Raw genomic sequence first — 27481 nt, forward strand, 5'->3', positions numbered from 1 at the left:
TTACTTCATTTAAACCAGCCTTTTCGTGGATACCAAAATGAGGTGTGTCACATCAATGTTGAGAGACAGTTGTCTGATAATGGTGATATACCAATTGAAACTTCTGTGGAAAGCCTTTCTCTTGAAGATTACCGTGAGGCTGTAAAGGAGGAAGCCCTTCTTTTTATTACTAAACTGTATAGTCAATGTAACTTAACCAGAACTCATATACAAAACCTTTGCGACTGGGTACACGGGTTTATGGGCGGTAGTGTGATGCAACTGCTAAGAGAGAAAACTTTACAAACGCTTCGAGGAAATCATGTTGATGATAATACAGTAACTGAAGTAATGAACATGTTTAGTGTAATGTCCAGTCCATTTTATAGCTTGGAAACCGAATATAGTCGATTTGGCATGTTAGAGACAATGGGCAGTTTGATAAAACCAATTGATTATGTTATTGGACAGAAATTACCTTCAAAGAGAAAGAAAGGCGAGGTTTCGGTGGAAACATTACAAGTGCTTGGAAAGTTTGTGCCTATGCGAAAAATGCTTAAACGATTTTTGGAGTTACCGAATGTTCTGTCAACGTTACTCCACTTCAAGAACAGTGCAGATCAAGAGACTGAAGTACTTTTCAGTAGTGTGCAAGGACTGCATTGGAGAAACGAGGTAACGGTTTCTGATGATCGTTTGATATTACCTTTATTTCTTTACTTTGACGATTATGAAATTAACAATCCTTTGAGTGGGCATGCTGGTACAAAAAAGGTAGGGGTAGTTTATTATACAATTGCATGTATTCCACCGGAGTTTTTCGCGAAACTAGAGAACATATTTCTCGCCTTACTCTTTCATTCAAATGATAGAAAAACTTGCGGTAATAAAGCAACCTTTTCAATTCTTATTGAAGAGTTGCGTTTCCTGGAATGTGAAGGTATATGTGTAATGTATAATGGTTCAGAAGTACAGATTTATTTTAAGTTGTGTGCTATTACAGGTGACAATCTTGGACTGAATTCCGTTCTTGGCTTTACAGAGTCATTTTCTGCTAAGTAACCTTGCAGGTTTTGGCTTACATCAAAAACAGATTTACAGGCGCAGTCAAGAGAAAACATCCGGAATTTGCGGGACGTTGAGAATTATGAACTACATGTAATTCTCGGAGATGCTTCACAGACAGGAGTAAAAGAGAATACACTTGGAACATGTTGCCGAGTTTTCATGTTACCAAAAATTACAGTGTGGACGTGATGCATGATTTTTTGGAAGGGGTGGGGAACTATATGATGCATATTTTGAAGTACTACATCAACGAAACACGTCTTTTCACAATGGATATTTTAAACAGTAGGATTTCGGCCTTTGCAAGCATGTCAGATGACGTAAATAAGCCGGCACCTTTATCTTCTGAAAATCTTGAAAAGAATAAATTAAACTTGTCTGTTGCTGAAATGTTATTTCTCATAAGGTACTTTGGTTTGATAATGGGTGACTTAATCCCCAAGGAAAATATCGTTTGGAAATTTTATATTCTGCTAAGAGAAATAACAGTCATATTAACATCAAAAGTTATTCACGTAAACACTTCTGACTTACTTTGTACATTAATTGAAGAACATCATGAGATATACAAATCTTTTTTTCAGGATACATTAAAACCTAAGCATCATCATATGGTTCACTATCTATGTTTAATGCGACATATAAGACCACTTGTTTTCACATGGTGTATGAGGTATGAATCCAAACACCAACCGTCCAAGATTGCTGCCCGTATTGCTTATTGTCGAAAGAATGTTCTAGAAACTATAGGTTTGAAACACCAATTACAGATATGTTATAAGTTCTTTCAGAAAAATGGTTTTCATATTCAACAAGAAATTGGACCTGGAGCAAAGATATACCTTTCACAAGATCAGAATTTTCCATTGTTTTCTCTGTGTTTACCTCCTTCGTTGTTGAAACTTTGTTGGTCAGTAGCTTGGTGCATATACAACGGATTTGTGTTCAAGTGTTGCATGGTAGCGTTCGAAATTCATGAAGATGGTTTAAACTTTTATAATATAAAAAAAAAATTGTTAGACGAAGAGTCGCACATTTTCCTTCTATGTAAGAAAATGAAAACAGTTGGCTATGACGGTCACTACTGTGCATATCATTTGTCTTTCACGCAAGAGTGGATCTGCATACCAGTAAATTTGAATTTTCCAGGCCTCCTACGTATTATAAGATAATCGATAATGACAACATATATGTTTCGGTATGGTTTTGTGTTGCATGTGGGGCAGTGTTTTCTAACATAATCGTAATAGGGCTCGAGCATAAGAAAATGTTTCCTAATCCATGTGATTTTCAGTCAAACAATATTATATCCACTAGCAAAGCATTTGCAATGAAGCATACATTCCTGTACTACTAGATGTTTTGCCTGCATGATCCTATGGCCACCGAAGTAGGAACTAAACTTTAAAAAAACATGGTTGGTTCTATGTAAATTTTATACAGATTTTTTGTTCGGAATAGAAAAAGGGTAGATATCGAGTGTAAGGAAAAGATCGCACAGCTTGGACAGAATCTGACTCTACAGCTGAAATGAAACGAAAATGTCTTACGATATTTTGTCCTCCGAGGTTCCCTTTTGAAGTGACAGACGGGTAAAATTTGGACTATGAGGTAACACCTTGCGGTACTCTGTAGAAACACGTAATATCGGCTTTGGAGTTTAGTTTAAACTTCTTCGTTATCTAAGGTTTTTCAAATCAGTTTTTTTTTAATTTAACAACAAAATGGCGAGATTTGAAACGGCATGTTTTGTCATGATCTGGGCACAGAAAGCTTCCTTTTGTACAACATTTATTCAATTTGACATTTTAAATGTACGTTTTCATCTCTTCACATTTTCCCGCCACATTTCAGACCTTTTGCTACATCCAATATTCCATACTTTTATTTTAAAAAAAGAAGAAGAAGAAAAAGAAAAATGACAAAGAGCTTTGAAGTTAGGTACCTTCGTTTGAAGTACGGCACTTTCCTCTACTCCACGATAAACACCATTCCAAAGTCACTGCTATCAAGTCTTGTTACCGACAACCCGTGCGATATTGCATATCGACCAAACTTTACCGGTCTCTCCCTTCCAAAAGGGGGCCTTAAAGGACAACTTTATAAAGACATTTTCGTATCGTTTTAGCTGTAGAATCAAAGTCTGTCTGCCTGTACTACCTTTTCCTTACACCCGATATATATAAAACCGCTTTGGGAAAGGAATCCGTGTACCCAGTCGCAAAAGTTTGTATGGGTTCTGGTTCCTTTATAAGAATGTAACTTGGATTTGCTAATGAAAAGGATTTAGTGTTACCGAAATGGGTTTAAAACAAAAGTTAAACAATATTGCGTGAAAGGAAGGTAAATCGTTGTCTGCCATCTTTAATTCTAAGTACTTTTTTTTAATTGGGAAGGATGTCATGTGACACTAAGTTTAAACTACTAAAAAGATATTTATGAAAGCAGTTTTTAATGGGTTTCTGCAATTCTAATATAAATGTGTCAAAGTCAAGAACCGTATCTTGGGAAGGTGTCCGTCTTAAGAAAAAACATATGATGCCATTAAATTCCGATTAATATTATATGGTAGTATGATATGTCGTACGTCGAAAAGAATAGCTTTTATTGATTGCAAATACAAAGCTAGTGGTCATAATATTTCTTCATTCAAAATCTCACTGAATTACATAAACCATTTACTATAACCTTTACTGAGTTCAAACTATACTTTGTTCTAATTTTAGAGTTGAAAATATGCTATTGGACGTAAGATTGAATCCAGGACGTCAGCCTGACGATTCCTGTTCTGATCCTTGGTGCACTAACAAAACTTTTACTCCTTAAAATGTAGATACTTGCAGGAGCTGCCCCAATTTCTTTGTTATACATTTTGTCTCCTCATTTTATTTTAAACTTATAAAAATAAGGAAAGGTTCTAGGAGAAATCGAATACTATTAAGGAATGAAAACCACAGGCGTGACGTCGCGAAAATCAAATGCCATTAACTTTTAAAAAGAGATAGGTACGGAAACATGTAGCGAACCTATGATAGAACATGAATCAGTAGATATTCTTTCGTATTGTAACGTTTATATTATGTGTTACGAAACGTTACGCTAACGATGGTTCTAATTATTGTCCCTTGTATTTAAGTATTTTATTTTGTCCTTGAGCCTTTTCTTACAAGTCTTATTACTGCTTAGCAAATACTTTCGTATTATTGTTAGATGCAAATAATGCATATTGTACCAAGAAAATAATTTCAGAAAATGTAAAATCATGTTAAATAATGTTATGTGTATGATGGGGTACCCAGTTTCCGCAGTGTCTGTACAGTAAAATTCCGGCAGATGGTTCCTCGTGCATCACTTGGTGGTCAATGCTTAAGCGACTTTGTGCTAGAAGATCACGTTTAATTTTTCCATATATTTCCACTCGTGTGTTTCGTGATGGCAGTTTCGCTTGAGTGTTGTATACTGTTAAATCCTCGGCCCATGTAATCTTCCCATGTTCTCTTCGTGATACAAAATCCTATGCCGATTGACGGGTATCCTGAACGGACATTATTTTCAACCGATGTTCTGTCACTTTTAACATGCTCTTACGTTTGACCATGGCCTAAAGCATCTTTTCCAAATGTTGACTTCAACATTTCATGTGTTTCTGAAGCAGATTTTCTAGCTTTACCTAGTTTCATAAATTTCGTCACCTTCAATTTCGCTGTTACTCAGCGCATAACTGGGGGAAGATACGCTTAAAAACTAAATGCGACTTCCTAGGACAAAGCCGCTTAGGGCACTGACTCACAGAGGATGTACGAGGAATTGCTTGGTGGTGTTTAATCATTCTAGCTTAAACTTTACGAGCTGCAAAACTATTCTGAAAACTTTTCAGTACTCCGTTATATACGGTACACTTTAGAAAGAAAGAAAAAAATTGAGAGATTAAATGACATTAGAAATACGCACTACCAACTCCAAAAAGCTTTTTGAAAAATAAGTAATAATAAAATGATAAGGAAAATTCAGTTGACATAGCGAAACACTAATTCAGTTCAATCTTCTAAGCTTTATTTTATGCATGTTTCCGTATTATTTATCAAACGTAGGAAGAAACACATTTATTATGATGTAGGTATTGACACTAAAGAACTACATGGTAGTTACAAAATTTTCCATTTAAAAAAAGCAGTCTTGTAACATGTTTTGTATTTTTTCATATTATTTACATTTTTAATGGAAACGGTTACCAAGTTTCAAAAGAATTGTGTATATTTGTTAAGTTGTACTCATTTTTCTTCTTCTTGGTTTTCTGTCTAAGATAAAACTTAGCAGTTTTGGTTGAAAAATGATTTATTGTATCAGTATTAGGAATGTGGAAAATAAATAAAAAATAAGTGCAATATGATCTTACAACAATACAGCCTTAGTGTTAAATTCATTAATAATAAAACGAATCAGCCATAAATCGTAATATAATATATTCATTATCAGTAAAACAGTAAGTCTGCGTCTAATGGAATAATACATATATATATATATATATTTGTTTTCTTCTGATTCCTGTTCTGTGTGAATCAGTTTTAGCACAAATACTTGCCACTAAATTTTCAAGTTTGAATTTAGAATGTGAAATGAATCAGCATTTAATTTCATTTGATATTCATTTACATGCTCCTTACTAGAATCAATATATTTCTTGCTTGTATGCATACCGAAGTCGTAAGGAAATGAACTTTAGAACACTAACTCCTCTACTATGATTGACAGAGTTGATGTACCATATTCCGCTCAAGGGAGTAAAACTTTCAAATTTGAATATTTCATAATTTTGTGTTGAAACGTAACGGATATGGTGGAGGCGGATTGTCCTGCCAAGAACGCTTTTCTTTGTAGTTTTAAGGACTTTACGAGGACCAGGGTGTTCAAAGTTCATTTTCCTGCGAATTCGAGTTCTGAATCACCGTGTATATATGTGTATTGTATTAAGTGAATCTTGATTCTTCAAAACTTCTAGTTTATGTAATTGGGGTAATTCTTAGTATCCAAATTAGAATTATATCTTGTCTAACAGTCTGGTTGTACACCTGACAGCATCTTCAGATAGAGAAAAATAGGATGGGAAAAGAATGGATTACAAAATTGAATACTTCGAGTTCTTCTCAATTTCCTTACCCACTATTTGCCATCTTATTTCCTCTCTCTGAAGATGGTGTCAGATGTACACTGAAACTGTAAGATGAAAAATAATTCTAATTTGGACACATCATCAATATGTGTCTTCCGTGTTCAGTTACTTGGAATAACTGTTATTTAGTAACATCCACATTTTATAAAATACGTGTAAATATATTAAGAAAGAAATGTAAATCAAAAGTATGTTAATATAGTAATATATGTCTGGTTTACTATTTTTTTAAACCGTATATTTTCATTGGATTGGTTAAAAGATTTATATACTTTCATAACTGTATTATTGTAAAGTTCCTTTTTTGGTATTACTGTGCTGCATTTCTAATTTTTCTGTAATGTATACTTGATTAAAGGAAAATAAAAGTAGTTGTTATAAATGCTGTTTAATTTCTGATCTACATTGCATACCACCTCAGTTCCATTGTTATAGAAACAACACTGCATGGTTACGATAGCTATAAACACACCACCTTGATTCTGCTTCATATCAAACTTCAAAGAAGATAAGACAAAAGTATTATTAGAAACATTTCCATTAACCATTTAAAGAAGTATTGAAATGGTTACTGGAAATGTTTCTAATAATACCTTTGTCTTATCTTCTGTGAAGTTTAATATGAAGCAGAATCAAGGTGGTGTGTTTATGCGTGTTGTTTCTATAACAATTCCGAAATTGTTCCACACACTATGCTAGATTGTTCTGTCAACAATCTAGCATGGTAACAGCAAACATACTTTATCTTCAATATTACAATACGGTATGGCTACCATAGCAATATAATATGGTTATAGTACCTATGCAGATTGTTCCATCTACCATCTTACATGGCTGCTTCAACAAGACGTTCTTGTTCACATAGCCATACCGTATTGTAGATATAGTCATTTAACCCGGGATTACCAACCCTACTTTTTACCTCTTATTACTAACTATGCGTAAAACTGACGCATACATCCAAAAATGTGTTAAATATAAGGCAAAATGAAAAAAATATTAAATGTATTTTATTGCATTACAATACTAGCATTAACAACTTACTATAAGATATGCATAAGCAGTTTCTTTGATTTGTGCTTTACACTATATTTCCATACAAAATTAGGTGCTAAGTATAAATTTATCCTACATTAAAATAAAGATTTTCAGAGTGTCCATACATTGTTATCAGTTTCGCTCACTCTTCACGGTCATTTTAACAGTTTGAACAAAATTTCCTTTGATGCTCACCGCATATTGGCTTCTTGTATTTTGTACAGTATGTTGTAGTGAATCGCCGTTTCGAGTAATGACACAGAAAGCAGTATTTGCGGTTTCCTTTTCCAGTGACTGGCTCGGCTTGTTCTTCTGTTATCCCCAAGAGCTTAGTTATTGTAACTTTAAGTTCTCTGCTTATAGATGGTGTAGCAAGTTGTTGCTCTTGCCAAGGTGCAACCAATTGCTTGTGTAATTCTATCATGAAATGCACTCTTGAAAGAGGACTTGTAGTTTCTTCTTTGGATCTTCGAAAGAACTGATGACAATATATAACATAAGCATTAATTCCTGCAATATTTAGCATACCATAAAACATACAATGTGGCCAACGTTTTGTTTTCCTGCTGCTATTCATGTCTCCACACATGTGGTCAAAAGTGTCTACTGCCCGTTTTGTTTGGTTATATGTGAGTATTATTTCAGGTTTGTTCGATGTCTTATCTACAGACGGTCCGTCGTGCATGGTTGACAAGAGCAAGACTAATTTATTTGACTTAGGTTTAAAGGATACTGCTGTGAGTCCTTCCGCGAACAAGAACATAGAACTATTCACTTCTCTGTTACGGAAATGCACATCAACAAACTCCGGTGGTAATTCGCGCTTATTGCTTCTTACGGTTCCAACAGCAGTTAACTAGGGGTGTTCCGGATTCCGGAATTCCGGAATATTTCGGAATGAAAATCTTAATTCCGGAATCGGAATTAAAAATTTTCTCATTCCGGAATTCCGAGATTACGGAATTTCGGAATTCCGAGATTACGGAATTTCGGAATTCCGGAATCTCGGAATTTTGGAATTCCGGAATCTCGGAATTTTGGAATTCCGGAATTCTGTAAGTTCACTCCGAAAAATTCGAAATCTCGGAATTGCGGAATCTCGGAATTTCGGAATTCCGGAACTTCATCCCGAAATTTCGGAATGCATGAATCTCGGAATTCCGGAACTTCAGTCCGAAATTTCGGAATTTCGAAAACTCGTAATTCCGGAATCTCGGAATTTCATCTAGAAATTTCGGAATTTCAAAATGAGAACTTTGGCTTAGCACTTCCGAATCTGAAATTCAGAATGCCGAACGACTGTACGTTGTTCCAGCATATCAGAATCTTGGAATGTTGAAATTTCTGAGTCATGGCAATCGAAATTGTAGAACCAAGTAACTGGATTTTGAAATTTTAGAGTTCCTTGATTTCATAATTACAAAAGTTCAGAAACTGGAATCTTCAAATAACATGACTATGAGATAGACATCAACTCAGACAGATATAATGATGAACAAAATTTAAACACTTCATTTATTGGTTCTTGTCTTTTTAATGTTCCCCAAAGGCAGGTTCTATGACATTTATACATGGTTGCTAGCTGAGCCACCAGTGCAATACGGAAAGAGTATCAACTAGTTCCTTCCCTGTCTGGCTTCAAAATGACATATAGAAAATGGAAAATTTAGAACCACGGTGAATACATAAGTTGCGAGTTTCATGTTCGTTACCCACACATTTACTTGCACACTTAAACTGACATTCCTCTGCTATTATTCCACCCTCGTACTCCTTGATGTTTAGAAGCCAGGTTCTCAAAACGTAGCTGAAATGCTCGTTCTTCGCACGGTCAGAGTAAGTTTATGAAAAATAATTGAACCCCCAATTCCCCTTACGATACACATTTCAACGATTGTTTACACGGTTTACCACGAAAACTATGGATTCGACACTAATATCGGTAGTTTCCGGTTATTTTTACATGTCACCTCTTGCCACTCCAACCATAGGGGTGTTAGGGGGTCTTGAGGGCTTAACTGAAATTTAAACGACATCGAGTGTCAATGTTCAACTCAGCGACCTAAAATAACTATGAATTCGACAGTAATACCGGTCGTTTCTAATTATTTTTGCATTTAACGCTCTTTCAACTCGCCTCCTTGGGAAGCTAGGGGGTCTCTCACACACAATTTGCTTCCAGGTTGTAAAGTTATATGTTTAATTTAATAATTGAAATTGCGAAGTTTAATTGAAATTGCTTCGGGCGTTCCAGAGTTATGTTGGAACAAACATACATACATACATTTTTATAAGATAAAGCATGTAGTTCTTCTCCCTCATAACTTTCTTAGTTTTTAATTTCTTGTATTTGGAAAATGGAAACTTTTCAATAAAAACGTGGTTCGGAGCTCACATACATAGTTGATTCCGTAACTAGCTGATAGTAAATAGTTTTTCATAACGTAAGCCTTGCATAATGCTATTACACACAAATATTAACTGTTATGCCATGCTATCTTTTTTAATACATAAAAAATAAACTTTCCTTAGTGTTAAATGTATTTTGTATTACTATAAAGAAGAAATAAAAATATAATAGATCTAAATTAATGGAAAATTGAAAATAGAATATACGAAACATTCATATATTTATAATAATTGTAATTAATATTTGTAAAAACAGTGGAGAAATAGACAATCTAGGTTTCAACACAAAGTAATAATGAAATGCCATATCAATAGAATTTTAATCCTCTCATGTTTCTTTAATTTAATTTAAAGAAACCTTTAATTTTAGTTTCTACATTTAAAAAAAAAAAACTATCATAATCGTACAGCTTTACATAGTAGCGGACTGTTACCCTTATAATCTACCTGTTCATATGATCAATAAAACAAATAAACAAACAAAAAAAAACTTATTCTGTTTAAAGATATTGGTCAATGCTACTTAAATTTCGTATAAATTTCCATTGATTAGAATATACATTATTACAATTAATTTACAAAAACTAAAAAATATGCATTACCTCAAACCCAATACTATCATTATTGATTCAAATATACGTTATTACAATTAATTTACAAAAAGGTAAAAAAAAAAAATATGCATTACCTCAAATCCAATACTATCATTGTACACCTTGTTTAATGCTTTTCGGAACACGGTACTCAGTTATAGAACGAAATAATATCGTATATATTTGATGGTTGCCATTAGATCTGATTGTATGTGTAAATTAGTTCTACTACAAAATTCTACTTTTGAAAATAAAAATAAATTCAAATAGCATTTTTCAGTCTGGTTATTTTACTTGGATATACATAAAAGATAGAATGAAAATGTACGTTAACTACAAATTAAAATAAAAACTACTTATCACTATTAAACATAAGGAAATTTTATACAAATAACATAATAATAATAATATACATTACACATATTTAACATGTAACATTAGAAAACTAAGGGAATGTTATACTGTACAAACGACATTTTAAATACGAAATATTATGAATCTTATGAACTATATCAATTGAAACATTTGTTCAAATAATGTATTAGTTGAAACATTTTTGTATTATTAACGTTATGAAACCTAAGAAAATGTTATTTTAACAATATGTAGATACATCTATACAGTTATGACACTAGTAACTATACCTTTCTCAGTAGCTTAACTCTTTTAAGATTTATAGAGACTTCTGTTACTATGGCGTAGTATCGCCTTTGACCGTTTATTTAGGTTCTATAATAAGTATTTAAGCCGTTTTCTTATTGGTCAAGTCAATGATGGCCCTAAGAACACCCCAGATGCGTTTTGGAACCGGATGATCAACTTGGCGGCGCCAAGTGGGGGCGGAGGGGCGTTTTTCCTTTTTTCTTAAGGCAAGTTTAAAAAAATCACGTCTTTATTTTTCAAGATATCAGTTTGAAACTTTACATATGAATTATGTGTACCTCTGCAAATTTCTTCTGAATATATATATTTTTTGAGATCCCTACGTAAAACCGGGCCAGGGGCCGAGGGAAGCAAGTGTTCCGAGAGGGCGATTTTTTAATGAAAAATTTCCGGTTTTCCCCGATTTTTTCGGTTCAGGTGTATGATACGGACATGTAAATCGTACCGTTGGAAAGGGCTCGATATACCAAAGAAAATGAACCATTACTGTTGCACAATATATATATATATATATATATATATATATATATATATATATGTGTGTGTGTGTGTGTGTGTAAATATAGGCCTATATAGAGCCTAAATTCAGACTTTCAACAATTTTTTCCGCCCTTTGTTTTCAAGATACAAGATTGAACTTTTGCACACGTATTATGTATATACATAAGAAAAAAGCTTCAGATCTCTACATAAACGCAGGCCCGGATCCGAGGGGCAAAGTGTCTTGGCTGGATTTTTCAAAAAAAAAAATTGCGGGTTTTTCCCGAATTTTACGGTTCAGGTGTATGATACGAACATGTGAGTGGTACCGTTGGAAAGGGCTCATTATACTGAAGAAAATGGCGTTTGAACCATGACTCTTGGTCAAGTAGTAATAAACAGTATATTTTTGAAGTACAGTATATATATATATATATATATATATATATATATACACACGAAAAGAATGGATTACCTTCAGACTTTCAAAAATTTCTCCTGACCTTAGTTTTCAAGATACAAGATTGAAATTTTGCACACGTATTATGAACACAACAACGTATTTTATAAAATAATAATTCAGATCCCTACATGAACCCAGGCTTGGGCCAGAGGGGCGCAAAAATTTCGATTTTTTTTTTTCGAAAAGTCTCCCGCTTTTTCCGTTTCCGGTGTATAATACGCACAATCGAGTGGTACCGTTGGAAAGTATGCTTTATCCTAAAACAGAAAACGGGGTATGAACCATGATCCTACGATAAATAGTAAGGAAGCAGTAGCTGTAAAAGTATAAAATAAAGTATAAAGTATAAAATTTACCTGAGAAAGGGGAAATCCTAAAAGAGTTAAATTTATCGCACCTTTAAAAGTCAGGTGTTGATTTATGAATCCCCTGTTATACTAAGTCAATAATGTGAAACAATGAGAACATTTAGCTTATATTAAATAGCATTTTAAAATGATTTTGGGACAATAGCTTTGTTCATGAACAGAAATATTAACTGTTCAGCATGCTCAGCGGTAAGAGATGCTCTATAATCTGTCACTACATTGCCACCGCAGTTGAAAACTCTCTCACTTGGCACGCTCGTAGCAGGAATACACAAATATTTTCTCGCTAATTTTGTTAATCTTGGAAGATGGTGGGAATGGCTATTCCACCAAACAAGTTTCTCTTCCTCCAAATCTGCATCCCCAAGACTTAGGTATCGGTTTAATTCTTCTATTTGACTGTCTTCTTTATCGTTCCTGTCACCAAATTTCCTTCGTTTTAGGTAACTGTCAAATCCTTTAGTACCAACATTCCCTCGATCATGTTTTTTAGGACTTCCTGCTGGAATAAATCTCAACTCATTCAGTACTCTACCTTTTATTATCTCAGTATCTTCACCCAAATGATCTTCAAACCTGGGATCTAAGAATGTACACATTTTCAACAGTATTCTGCTTTCTTCATCCTCCTCGTATCGGGATTGCAACGGAGATAAAATTTCCATTTTCATGCTTCTTTCAATTTTTTTGAGTGCTGCTTCTAACATCTGTTTACTATCTTCTTTTTCAGTCAAAGAGTCATACAGCGAAAAATGTGTTTCCTGTGTACTTGCTTCGTCTTGTTGTGACGTATCTTCTATCTGTTGAGATTCTTCGATTTGAAAATCTTTTAAGATTTGTTCATATAATGGCCATATGCCCGACGCTGTAACCGATGTTTCAGCTGACATACTGTCACAAAGCATTTGTAAGGGCGATAATAGGGTCATGATCATATTAAATAATTCTATTTCTTTGTTCTGAAGGATAAGGTTTTTATGTTTTGTTCGGGACAGAAATTTTGCTATTGCTTCTTGATTTGTTAAAGCTGCCTGTATCAAAGGAAGAGTAGACCACCACCTTGTTGGCGTGCATGACGGAAGTACTTTGCGCGGGAGGCCTAATGCATCTTGCTCTTCTTGCAGCGCACGTCTCATTTTGCTGCTGCGACTCGTAATTTGTCTAAGTTTACGAAGTTACCTAATAACTTCATTGACTGGATGTAGCTCAAGGGCTTTGTTCACTCCAATATTTAAAGTATGACCGAAACAGCTCAAATGTTGGAAATCACTCAAGTCAACAATGGCCTTTACAATATTGGCACTACTGTTGTTAAACAACGAACATTTTCAGTTGGTATTTCCGACATATCTATACTAAAATATAAAGCCTCTAATAGATTAGATTTCGGAAAATCGGAATTCCGGAACTTCATCGCAAATATCGGATGTTCGGAATTTCGGAATCTTGGAACACGATCCGAAATTTCGGAAGATCGGAATTCCGGAATCTCGAAACAAGATCTGAAATTTCGGAAGATCGGAATTCCGGAATCCAGAACACGATACTAAATTTCGGAAGGTCGGAATTCCGGAATTTTTAAACTCCATCGGAAATTTCTGAAGATCGGAATTCCGGAATTTTCGGAATTCCGGGATCTCGGAATTTCGAAATTCCGGAATTCCGAGATTCCGAAAATTCCGGAATTCCGAGATTCCGAAATTCCGAGATTCCGAAAAACGGAATTCCGAAAAATTCCGGAATTATCGACATTCCGAATTCCGGAATTGAAATCTCAATTCCGAACACCCCTACAGTTAACCCATACTCAGAAAGAAGTTCCTGGAAAAGAGGCACGCTCGTAAACCAATTATTCATTGTTATGTTTCGGTTGATATTTTTGACGCATTCGACAAGAGATTTTACAAAATATCTTGCAGCTTCTTCTCCAGGAGGTGTGGTTCCCTTACCTAAATAGGGTATAGCCGTGAACATGTATTTAGTTGAATTATAATTATCGTAAAGCATGATAATTTTAATCCCATACTTATTTGGTTTGTTACTCATATAGACTCGAAATGGGCATCTACCACGAAACCCTAGTAACTGCTCATCTATAGTGCAATATGAGCTTGGGTTGTAAGTCGTTTCGCAATTAGACACAAAAATATCCCACACTGTTTTAATGGGAACAAGTTTACTTTCAGCCCTCCTTTGTTCTCTTGTTGCTTTGTCATCGAATCTGAGACAATTTATCAAGAAATCAAATCTTTCACTCGACATCGTACCCCGATATCTATCACCACAATAATCACAGTTAAATAAAAGTCTTGATGGCAAATGATTGTCCTTGAGCGCTGCAGACAGTATGAGGATTCCTATTAAGGCTTTAATTTCGTCCTTAGAGGTGTTTTTAATGGTAGCATTACTAACTCGGTATTCTTTCCTTTTATTTCAATTTCTTCATTTGTTCTTGTCACTATCTCATTAATTATATCTTCTGTGAAAAACAAATTAAAACACTCTTTAGGGTCGGGATTTACTTTCTTCGTAAGTCCAGGACAAATGTGAACTATATTTTTACTTGGAATTTTCCCATCGGATTTGGTGTGAGTAGTTTTCCATCCAAAGCCACATTCACCTATTGATTCCTCTTCCTCAAGGAAAAGAACCGTTGAAGGACTCACTCCATCCAATTGTGTTTAACTTGAAGACTCGTTTTCTTTAGAAATTTTCCTTTTCTTTACATTGCCACGAGTTTCTACACTTTGCTTCATGGATCGCACTGCCTCACGAATATTCTCCACAGTTATGTTTTCAGTTTCTGATTCACTCGGTACGTAAGTCGGATCCACATCACTATCGTCAGACAAAAATTGTTCTTCAAGACAATCCTCCTCGCTTCCATCACCGTCATCTATTTCATCAAGCATACGAATTATTCTTTCTTTCTCACTCATAGTCATTCGGTAATCTAAAAAATTAAAAATGGAAAGGCCTCATAATTATAGCATTCTTTTCAACTAATGTGAGGATGTTGCGCCTGTTTTACGCAGAAATATTCACTATTAATCATATACTTGCATAAACATTACGTATTATTTATAACCTCTTAGTACTAACCATGAGTAAAATATACGTACAACAATTTTCTATAAATACTAACCATGCGTAAAATCGACGCACTAACTTATAAATAAGCACCTGTTGCGAACTCTCCCGCTGCAAAAATGAACCACCACTTGCACGAACAGACAGCCAAATGAACGGAGGTAGCACTGCTAGTAGGTTACTAAAATGTGACATCAGGGTGGGAAACAACACTAAAATTTTTGTGACTATGCGTAAAATTTACGCAGTATTAGTAATCTCGGGATAATATTGCAACTACAGCAATATAGTATGGTTACATCAAGTATAAAATTTGGTGCACCTACCCTGCTATATGGTTGTCTCAATACGACAGTATTGTTAAAATAGCCATACGGTATTGTAGGTACTGTAATTTAGTCTTGCAAATACAACAATATATAATGGTTACAATGACTATACGGTATGGTTGTCCACCTGTTGTCCAACCATCTAGTATCTTTGCAATACCTATACGGTATAGTATTCGAACGAATATGGTATTGTAGGCAGAGCTATAAAGGTATAGTTGGGATGTAGCTGTATTGTAATCTGCATGGTAATATTGACTATTAACTACGATTATAGTTAAATTTACAATACATAAATATGGTACTATTGCACATATGTATGGTAACAATAACCCGAATATAATAGTCATACCTGTATGCTATTACTGGCCATAAGCATAGCTGTCCCTATATAAGCAATACTATTCTGGTATTATTAACCATTTAATGGTTATGCCAACTATACCATTTTTTAGGGTGTAGAAAAGATGTTTAAGTAACAGTAACTTGAGGTGTCTTTTAAACTGCAAGCTTGGCATTCGTTTGATACGATCTGGTAATTTATTATAAAGTTTTATTCCTATGTGGTGTAACGAATTTTTAATTCTTGTTAGACGGAAATTTTGGATATGAATATGATTGGTTGTTCTTGTGTTGTATTGGTGTAGGTCCGAATTGAGTTGAAAGTTTCTTTTATTCATATGTATGAATGATGTTGTTTCGAGAATGTATATACACGGCAATGGTAATATTTTAAGTTTCTGAAACAGTGGTCTACTTGGTGTATGAAACGGTACTGATAACATTATTCGTAACATTTTCTTCTGCATAGTAAACACTTTCTTCGCATAACAGGTATTACCCCAGAAAATGATTCCATACGATAGAATTGACTGGATCAATCCGAAATAAATTGTTTTCAATGTTTCTGTAGTTAGAATCTTACTAACTTTACGTATAAGATATATTTTCGCGCTTAGTTTTCTCAACAAATCATTCACGTGATCATCCCATGTTAACTTAGAGTCTAATTTTAACCCTAAAAATTTACAAACCGTTTTCGCCAGTGAATTTTTAAGGTAAGTTTTAAGAAAGTCATTCATGGTCTGTATACCTAATAATGTGAGAGAGAAGAATTAGAAATATATTTATATTTATTTAATAAAGAATACCATTCAATGTTTACAGAACACTACACACATACCTATTGATAAATTTACAATCGTACTACATATTTTTTAATTTCTTTTGTTTCTGAGACAGGTAGTTATATAAACAACTAGATACATTGAAAGTTTTAAAGAAACTGTGCTCTCAATTCTTACTTATTACAGTCAAAGAAAATAAGTCGTTACAAAACTACTAGTGAAGTTTATACTAAAGAATTGACATAATATACACATTACATAATATTAATCCTACACATACACACATATCACGCATATTATCATGAAGAGAACACTTCAGTCATTCCAAGTCAATTCAACACATCACTCAACCCGGATCCCTTGGATTTCTTTACGATTCGCTACATTTAAGGTCCAACATGACAGATGCAAAAATACCATTTCGAAGAGTTTTATCGCAATTGTGAACAAAACTGCGGGTATTGCAATCTTGGAAGTTTCGTCAAAGTGCAAAACATTTCGCTATGGATTTGTAATTCTCATGTTAATTCACTTATAGCAATGAAACTGGTGTAATTGGAAAGCTAGTGAACAGGGTTTTACAGAGATTTGCAACGTGATGCGATGCTGAAAAATGTGAACAAGTGCAAAGTAACTGGGTTTGCACTTTAACTTTGAATACCCCAAAGCACGCCCCCTTCACTTGTGCTGCAAAATCATAATTTGTTGCTCTAACGTACCGATACTATAACAATAAATTGGGGCAGGAAGAGCATCATACGCGAAAAAAAAGGAAGATCTTTACAATGAAATAAAAAGAACGTTTGCGAGGAAATAGCACAAAACGACTAATTGCCATAGTTTTAACTGATGAAATTATAAATACTTAACTGCAAATCAAGCTTTCTACCGCCACAGTTTACAATAAAATAGTAGTGATTACGGTGTAAATTTCACTTTCTTAACTTTTCATAACTTTGGAAACATTTGGTACATGTTTCCTCAGTATTGAGGTTTTATAATGTTATTTAGTGAGGTTTTAGTATATTATTCAGTACACGAAATAGTGTCACATGATAACATTCTCAACCTTCTACAAATTTTCTATGAGTGGATGGGGAGGGTATTTTTTTTTCGTGTGTGGAAAACTTTTTTTTTCATGATACCATTGATATCTGTTTCCACTGATTGTACCAGTATGATGGAGCAACAAAATGTATTTTTCTCTATAGGGAAAGGGGGTACAATTTCGAACAGGTACAATTCTGAACACAGTAAGCTTTTGCACCATTTTTCGAAATACAACAGTTTCCAACACTGAATGAAGAATATGGAGTTGACAGTGACTCCTGTGCTTGTTTGTTTCTGATAGAGTTGTGTGTTTAATTGTTTGTTGAGGCCGTACAAAAATTATTCTTCAACCAAAGGTGTATATCAACCATAGAATTTGTCGTACTATAAAATAGCTCATTGTTTTACGTTGTATTGTTGCTCTAAATTGCGAAATGTTGGTTGTTAGTTTACTGTTGTATGTTGCATGGTCCATGATGGAAACAAGTACGGTACACCAGATGCTATCTACGAGTAGCATTTGTAACTGTTTAGTCGCAAATAAAGTATAGCGAAATGTACAATTTCGAACACCAATAAGGGACAATTCTGAACACTAGGTTGAAGGTACATATCAGCCAATTGTGCTACCATTCTCAGTGTGCCTTTCGTGTTTTGTCATTACAGATGTCACGACGAAAAACTGAAAAGAAGAAGCGTATTTTGTGGGATCCTTCTAATATGGCAACGGCAGTGAAGAACGTCTTATCGGGTGATTTATCGTTAAGAGGAGCATCGGCATTGTATCACATTCTACTAGGCACCCTTCATGACCGTGTAGGCAAGGAAAAGGAAAGGCAGATTCTCCGTCGATAACAGGCAAAATTGGACATCCCACAGTACTATCGGAAGAAAGAGAGAAGGTTTTGGTGAATATGTTAGTGTATTTCGAGAACAGAGGATTATGACTTACACCCTTGCAAGTAAAACGTGCTGCTTTTGATGTGGATGTGGCCTGTGGAGTTCGGCACCCATGGAATCCAGATGTGAAGATAGCTGGTGATGACTGGTTCAAAGCCTTTATGAAAAGGCACTCAAACATAAGTTTGAGGAAACCAGAAGGACTATCGAGAGTTAAGAGCTGCAGGTATGAATGAAGAAGAAGTGAGAAACTGCTTTAGAATTCTGAAAGGTGTAATGAATTGCTTTAATTTGTTTGATAAACCTCAATGCATACAACATGGATGAGACAGAGATTCCCTTGAATAACAGACCCATGAAAATAGTGAGTCAAAAAGCAAAGCGTGAGATCGTGTCACTAACCAACGTTGAAAAAGGGGAAAGCGTGACAGTCGTTGCTTGTTGCAATGCTTCTGGCTCTTACATTCCACCGATGATCATTTTCAAAGGTGTCAGAATGCGCCCGGAATTCAATGATGGTTTTCCACCTTGCACAATTGTGGAGTTGAGCGAGTCTGGTTACATCAACGAAAGGCTTTTCCTTAGGTGATTGGAACATTTTTGTACATACAAAACTTCTGGTAAAGTTTTGCCTATACTGGACAATCATGGAAGCCACACCAATTTCAATGCCTTGAAATTCTGCCAGGAGAATGAGATCGAGCTCGTGGGTTTACCACCTCATAGTACGCATGTTCTTCAACCTTTAGATAGAACTTTGTTCAAGTCTCTGAAGGCACACTACCACAGGAAAGCAACAAACTGGCAACATCGCCATCCCAACAAGGCTCTGTCGAAACTCAGATTTAATCCTCTCTATTGCGAGGCTTGGAACGAAGCAGCTTCTGTTGGCTCAGCCTTAAATGTTTTGCGTGTACTGGAATCATGCCATTTTCGGACGACATTGTTCCAAAGTCCAAATTTGGTCCTTCCCTCCTGTTCGTATCGTCTTCGAAAAAAAAAATCAGTCTAGGAACAACACTGAAACTATTGACATTTGTGCACCAGGAACATCGAAAATTGATGACTCACCTATATCACAAGATCAAGATAGACCCACTATTATCTCACCTACACCAAATACCTCAGGTTCTCCTATGCCACAAGGAGAAGACAAACCTACCATTCCCTTACCTACACCAAAACCCTCCGATTCTCCGAAAAATGCTTTGGTTCGTAACATCCTCAAAACTCCTTAGAAGAAACCTTCTACACGTAAAAGAAAACTCCTAAACCTCGCTCCATCTTACAAGCAACGTTCACATTGTTGAAATACAGGCTAAGAAATTCTGTTAACCGGCCTACTCCAGGAAAGAAGCTTCAAGTTGCAAGACAGCCTCAAAGAAGCAGGGCATTAACTACAACAAATGAGGATATATATGGCTTTTGCCAGTTGAGCTATTACAGTGAAGTGTCCGTCGTGAAAAGCGACTGGATACGATGCCAGTCTTGTCAAGTGTGGTATCATGAAATGTGTGTAAGTGCACAAGGTAAGAAACAATTTATTTGTGGAAAATATATGTGATCGAAATTGTACGTACCAGTGTTCGGAATTGTACAAATCTGAACGTGGTACAAATCTGAACGTTTCTGTGCTAACAAAAATTTATGTTTATGAACATTGTAACAGAGCTTTATTTCTTAATATTTCTGTAACGCAACACATACGTTACAAACTTTGTATTTACCAAAAAATGTCCTGTTATTACGTATAATTTGTCCAAAATTAAAGAAAGTTTCTAAAGTGTTCGAAATTGTACCCTCTTACCCTAGTGTTTAAGGGAATGTGTTTTGACATATTCAAAGTTAAAGTGGAAGGGAGATCACTTTGTACTGAAACTTTTTCAGCAACATATCATGTTACATTTCGATGTGAAGTCCTGTTCACTATGGTACCCCCTCCACTGAATTATAATTATAAATCTATAGAATTTATAGAGTTATTCTTTAATCCACAGCGAGATGAATTTAAATATTCCAAATTTGAAAATCCGCAACTTTGCTCCTAATTACGATACACCTCCACAAATTAATCTTTCTCTCTCTTATGACAGAGAATGTCTACAGACATTGAGTGTACGAATTCCGTACATTTACCAAAAAAATCATAATTACTCGAAAAAAAATAAGGGCATTGATCCTGCAACCACTAAAATGAGTTTGCAATTTGCATTGATTACAGAGCATAAGTACAGTAGTTGGCATATTTTATGTAATAGATATATAGCGTCTTGAAAATGTTTTTAATCATAATCCGACAGTAATTTAGTCGGACTAGGAGATTCTACATATTGCACTCGTCAGACTGTACGGTCATCCAGTGTGTCATTAGCAAGTCGCCTGACTGTCGAGGAAATGTACAAAAGTCGTAGCTGTTCCACTTGAAAACATTAACAACTGGAAGACATATTATCTAGTCAGTCTCACCTAGTCTGCTCTTTTTAATTTTAACATTAAACGTTCTCAAATAGAAAACATGTCTAACTTTGAATGAACCGCCAAAGGTAAAAAATTAAATTGGTAACTTTTAATAATTTTGAAGCAATTGTACAGTTAAATCATATCAGTACAAACGTGAGGAAATGAGAAAATGCTCACCAAAACCGAAGCTGAAAAGTTACTGCTGCAATTTCAAACACCCCAAAAAGCACTTTTAATAGCTGCTGCTATCTTTATCAGTTGCACAACTTTGAAAAGGATAGGTGAAAAGAGAAAAATTGGAAAATACATCATGTTCTTCTCCTGGTATTTTATTCTCCCATTTTCCTCTTTTAACCTGTTTTTTGTAAACTTGTGCGAACTGATGAAGATAGCAGGAAGCTATTCAAAGTATCTTTAGGATGTTTTAAGTTGCTACGATAACTTTTCAACTTTGGTTTTCGTGAACATAAGTTTACTTATTTTTGGTCTAGCTACTTAATAGTCATTTATAATTTATGTATTGAGTATTTTATTCCAGTACAAAATTTGAAATTACAATATAATTCCAGTAGACTATACACCGATTGCCAATAAATCTACCAAATTTGAAAGATCCGTCAGGTATGGTTGGAAATCATACATTTCTGTGTTGAATTGAAATGCAATGATTGTACAAATGTTAACATTATTTTCAAGTATGTTACAGAATTTCCTTTAGGGAATCAACATGTAAGATTTTGAGACATTATGAAGATTTTGAGATTTTGAGACATTATGTAAGGAGAGTTTAACAACGGAAGTTGAGGCTTTAAATTCAAAACCTGTGTTGCCTATTAGTCTTATGAAAAATCCTTATTTACGAGAAAATATCAAAAAGGGCTTACAGTTGCTTTTAACTAATGAAATTACAAATATTTAACTTAAAAATATAACTTTCTATAGAACTTAAAAATATGCTTTCAATTTTGTAAAACTTTTTCTAATTTTATTTAAATGACCTTGTTCCAACAGGAAAATCCCAATGAGCCTTACATAAAACTTCGTTGGCAGTTCTTTCAGCAACGCTGGATCAGGAAGAGAAGCGCATTAAAGCTTTCGAGTCAACAATTATGCTCTTGTGTTCGTTATAGGAAAGAAAGAAAAACCGCAGGATTTGATTACGCAGTTGCATGAGAAGATGGTTCAAATTAACAGAAAAGTTGTTATTTACCAATATATCCTCTCGATAACCAATAGGGTGTACTGAAAAAAACTTTTTTTTTCGAAATGTTAAGGTGGGTAGTGCGGAAAAGTGGCCATTTGTGACCAAAAAGACGCCAGATTTTTTGGAGGTCGTTTAGGTGGCGCGCATCGACTTTGAAGTTTTGGTTATGCAACCACGCACAACAATTTCACAAAATTCTTAATAATTGATTATTTTATGTAATTATTTGTAGGTTAAAGTAATTTCTCATTTGTTCCTGGCAAATATATTAAATTTGTGCCTCAAGGGGAGGGGTCCTATGTTATTTACGTATTATTTTTGGCTAGAAAAGTGATTTTCGGCTAAAATTCCTTTCTTTCTATGGATTTTTTCTAATTTCTTTTCAGTTTGAATTTTTTCGATAGTTTCTCGATATAAAACACTAAAACACGGTTTTTCAGCGTTCAAATTTATTACCGTGTTTCAGTCTGGCCAGCTCTTCGCTTATTTTCATTGTTAATTGTGCTATGAACATAACCCAGAGCTCACCACGAGAAGGTAGCTGGACTGCGAGCTCCACCCACCCACCCACTCCAAATTATCATAGTAAACAGAAGTTTACTAAGAGGTTAGCCAGGATTCTCTTGTAGTTTTCTCCTTTAACTTTATAGTCACTTTTTGTTTGAAATGTCGACATATATCCTCTATTCAATTTTCAATTTTGCTTTGATCTAGCCCTCACGTGCGCTGGCGCCGAAAACTGAAGAAGCAGCCTCTGTAACAATTTTCACAAGTCGCTCTACACCTTGGGTGTGACAGGGGAAGTTATTCATCTACTTCTTCATTTGTCTTCTTGGTCAGCGGAGGCTCGTGGAGGAAGCATGAAGCCCAATCAATCATCTCATAGTATTGCTCTGCATTAAAATTGATGACTGGTAAAACAAAAGTTCGTATTCTCTTGCCTTTTGTCAATCCTCTTACTTTCTTAATTCTTCTCCAGCCAAGACTTCTGATGTCTGGATTTTGATCCGTTACTAAAGCCAGCAGAAGATTTACAGGGTGAGCAAAAAATGCATTTTGTTGAATGACCCCATCAGTCAGATTTCTCAAGTGGTCTGGAAGAAATCGGGACAAGTGGATCATATTCCAGAGATGTCGGGCTCCGTCAGTTATCAATGGCTTCCTCTTGATCTCAAACCACACCGGTGCGTACACGTTCATTATATACCTTGCAAGAAGTTGCAGCTGTTCAGAGGGGTGGAGTGTGCTTACATACAGCCGAAGAACACGGCATGCTGTCGTTAACCATCGTGACTGGAAGGCGTAATAAACAGAAACAAATGAAAAAGGAAGAAAAATGAAGATCTTGAAAGTAAAAGGTTCAGTGTTCAGATGTTGTCTACAATGCACTGAGCAGAGTGGGTCGGTAGGTCAGAGTGGGTCAGTGTGTCACGGTGAGTAATGAGTCGGAATGGGTCAAGTCCTCTTGACCCATTGACCCACTTATAAATGTTGACCAAAAAGACCCGCTGACACACTCCGTCTCAGGTATGCATGCCTTCAAAGCCTTTAGATAATAGAAAATCGAGCCTTAGATGTGTAAGTAAAATACAATACAAAAGCTGACAAAAGTTTAGTATGTCCACAGGATACAAAGTATAAGCAAAAATCACTAAAACTATTAATACTAGTCTAAAATAAATACGGCTTCGTACGCTTCAGTAACGACGTCTACTTTACTTCTTTGGGTGCCAAGAGGAGGGGCAGAAAACTGGTTTATTTCTGTTTGTTATTTTAAATTTCATAATTATATCTGGACCAAAATATTTTGAGTGCTGAAAGCCTCTAAGGATGTTAATCTAACTCTGTTGTGTTGTATCAACATTATTTTCGGTATAGATCTCTCTCGTGCATGCAACCCGTAAATACAGCCTGGGACGAAGGAGAACTGGATTAGTTTCCGGTGAGAGCCCATGTACTTTGAATGTTATCTCAAGCGGAGGTATGACCTCGGTGCTGAAAACGACGTTAACCTACGAACAAATCAAAAAGAAACTAACCTGGAATGGTCAATCTAGAGCAGCGTTTCCCAACCGGTGTGCCGCGAGGAAATCGAAACAAAATTATTAATTCTGTAGCAACCAAATTGCAAGACGTAGAAAAAAGTATATTTTTGTATTTCACAATACTATAAATTTCTACTATGGAAAAATTACTGTAATTGTAATATATTATTCTACATCTATTACTGTGTAGCAGACAGTATTTCGGCTCGTACACATTTCCATAGTTAGCTGCTATGTTACGCTTCAATTGAGAGTCATACTAACATCGAGAATTGGAAGCACTTGTACGGTACGCGTCAAGTGAACGTTCGTAGAACATTCATTCGCACGTGAATGATAGAACAACATTTTGTTCAATAGGTGTGTTTTCACTTCGACGCATCGCAAACTGTGTGATTGCAATAATATACACCGGTTTGGGTTAAAGCAGCAAAGTTAAAAGTACAAGACATTTGTTTGTTTTTTCGTTATTTAGTGATCTTCGTTCTTAGTGAAAGGTTGGATACAGTTTTCGAAAAAGAGAGCGTATTTTTAAAAATCTGAGTCTTATATTTCATTGCAATTGTTTTCTATTTTAAAATTAGAATAAAAAGTAAGCATAATGAATTTGCATAGGGGAAAATCAGTGATCGAGCTTTCATCTCTGTGAGAAGATCAGTAATCACAGAAAAATAATTACCATGGTATTTTATATTTGCAAATAATAATAATAATAATAATAATAATAATAATAATAATAATAATAATAATAATAATGAGTGTGCCGCGAGAATTCAAGTTACACCCGTAGTATGCCGCAAGTTCAAAAAGGTTGGGAAACGCTGATCTAGACGCTACCATCTCTCCAAAAACCTGGGCGCGACTTATTCTTATTCTTCAAATTTATCACCCTACCCCCAATTAATCATTTTCCCACGTTTTTTGTATATGTATGTAGTTAACAAAAGAAAAAAATCAGGTACAGTGAAACCTGTGAACTTGGCCACCTCTCTAAGTTGGCCACCTGCTTATCTTGGCCTAGTTCGTCTTGAACCTGCATTTTCCAATAAGACATTCGTTACTTACTACTCTATAAGTTGGCCACCTGTCTATCTTGGAAGTTGGCCACACTGAAGCAATGTTTACCCTATGATGATAATGATAAATTTACCTGTGTATCTTGGCCACGTAAAATACAGTTTTGTTATTTTTCTTAATTCTTTCGAATTCCCATATGAGAGACAGATGTTCTGTATTTGTGACTGGACAAAGAAGCATAGATTCGCACGATTTGTTCTTGGAGGTCAATGGCCAGAAAACTACCCTCATAAAAGGGTCGTGAAGGAAGATGTGAATACGAAAAAGCACGTACAGGAATTCAGGAAATGGTTGTACGTATTTGTTTACCTTGTCTGTTTTGGTAAAACCATTAGCTATATTGGCTCCTTTCATCAGTGGGAAGCTTTAGTAATTCCGGAAAGTTCTCAAGGTTAAAGCTCAATTGTCATTTATTGGCACCTGACTGCATGTCAAAAGGTAGCGGAGGTTTTGAGATATGAATTCCCTCAAGATTTTCTCAAAACATCTTTTGCTCCGAGGGAAACACTTCTAGGTCATTAACAAGAGGTAGTAAACTACAATATTAGAATGTGCATATCTGCCAAAAAGAATAAAGCAAATATGTCTAGAATGAACCACCATTCAGTAACAACTGAAAAGAAGTCATATAAATTACATATGAATTTCTCAATTTATAACTTAGCTTTTCTTGTCTCGAATCTGAATAACTCATTGTGCTATGATATCAATTTCAGTAAACTGCGTACATACACTTCTATTTCATGATTGTTTGTTATTGTGTTTTCAATCCGAATAATCCAATTTACGTACCAGACTAGTTTTCAGGAAGAGAAAGGTATGCACATATATTAAACATACTATCAAGGGCGCCGATCCTGGAGGGACCGAGGGGGCCCGGGCCCCCCAAAGCTCATGTGGCCTCTATTTTATTTGTGAGTATACAATATTTGGTATAATTTGAGTGCAATTTGTCTTAAAATCTTCATATATATACTTTCTGCATCTGAATGCCCCCCCCCCCAATTTTCAGAGAAATCGGCGCCCTTGCATACTATAGTAATATTTTCTAGTACTGTATATTTTTATGATTACTCTATACACATTATTTATAAGTAGCTGTCGTGCCACTGATTATTAAAATTTTACAATCAAGTAACACTAGAAATCCTATTCTAAAAATACACAAATCACACTTATTTTCTGTAAGTTGGCCACCTGTCTAAGTTGGCCACTTTTCGATGGAACCGATGGTGGCCAACATAGACAGATTTCACTGTATTATATAAAATACCTTTTCTGTAGAGAGGGAGGTTGGATATGTAGTAATTTGTGTAGTTCGAAAGAAAACACAAGATGGCAGCACATGGAATATGTGATTATTTGGAAAAAAACTGATTACAAGTTCAGAGACTTTGAACAATATTTCCCGAAAACGTGTTTTCTGTAAAATATTTATTTAAACAGTTTCCTGAAACTACAGATATTTCAAAATACTTGCATTTGATAAGCATGAAATTGCAAATAACCCACTGTAACTCACTACATTAGATGAATTGGACCAGAACAGGTTTATAAAATTGCACTAAATTCTATTACATTTGTGATACATTTTTTTTTCCTATCATATTTATACTTTAGCACTTCGTATATCTATTTGCACATATGTGTTCTACTTTTGATTTATTATTATTATTATTTATCAGTACCACCTAGTTTAGTATGCTCATTTTTTCCTCATGTTTATATAACTGCACTTTGACCATCTCACAGTGTTAACAATCAATGTAAATCTAAAGGCATCTATGCCAAAGAGAGGGCGTAACCCTCTAATGGCTGGGAGTAGGAGTATTTACTCTGACCAACTCAGTGAATAATTGATGAATAAAGGATTATCCACCTCACTTATAACCCTATTCCCTTACCTCTAAAAAAAAAAAAATAAAAAAAAAAAATAAAAAATAAAATTGCACACTTTCCCACAGCTTC

At 35.0% G+C, this 27481-nt stretch overlaps 1 protein-coding gene across 1 annotated transcript; it reads right to left on the minus strand.

Annotated features, from left to right (window-relative positions):
- Nucleotides 1-12353: 12353 nt before the first annotated feature.
- On the minus strand, nt 12354-13367 carry LOC145669794 (E3 SUMO-protein ligase ZBED1-like). The gene has a single exon (XM_081738135.1). The coding sequence runs from the start codon at nt 13365-13367 to the stop codon at nt 12354-12356; it is 1014 nt and encodes a 337-aa protein (XP_081594261.1).
- Nucleotides 13368-27481: the final 14114 nt, after the last annotated feature.

The sequence above is a fragment of the Thermobia domestica genome, chromosome 14, assembly GCF_964235325.1.
Source record: "Thermobia domestica chromosome 14, izTheDome1.hap1.1, whole genome shotgun sequence".
NCBI classification, from domain to species: Eukaryota; Metazoa; Arthropoda; class Insecta; order Zygentoma; family Lepismatidae; genus Thermobia; species Thermobia domestica.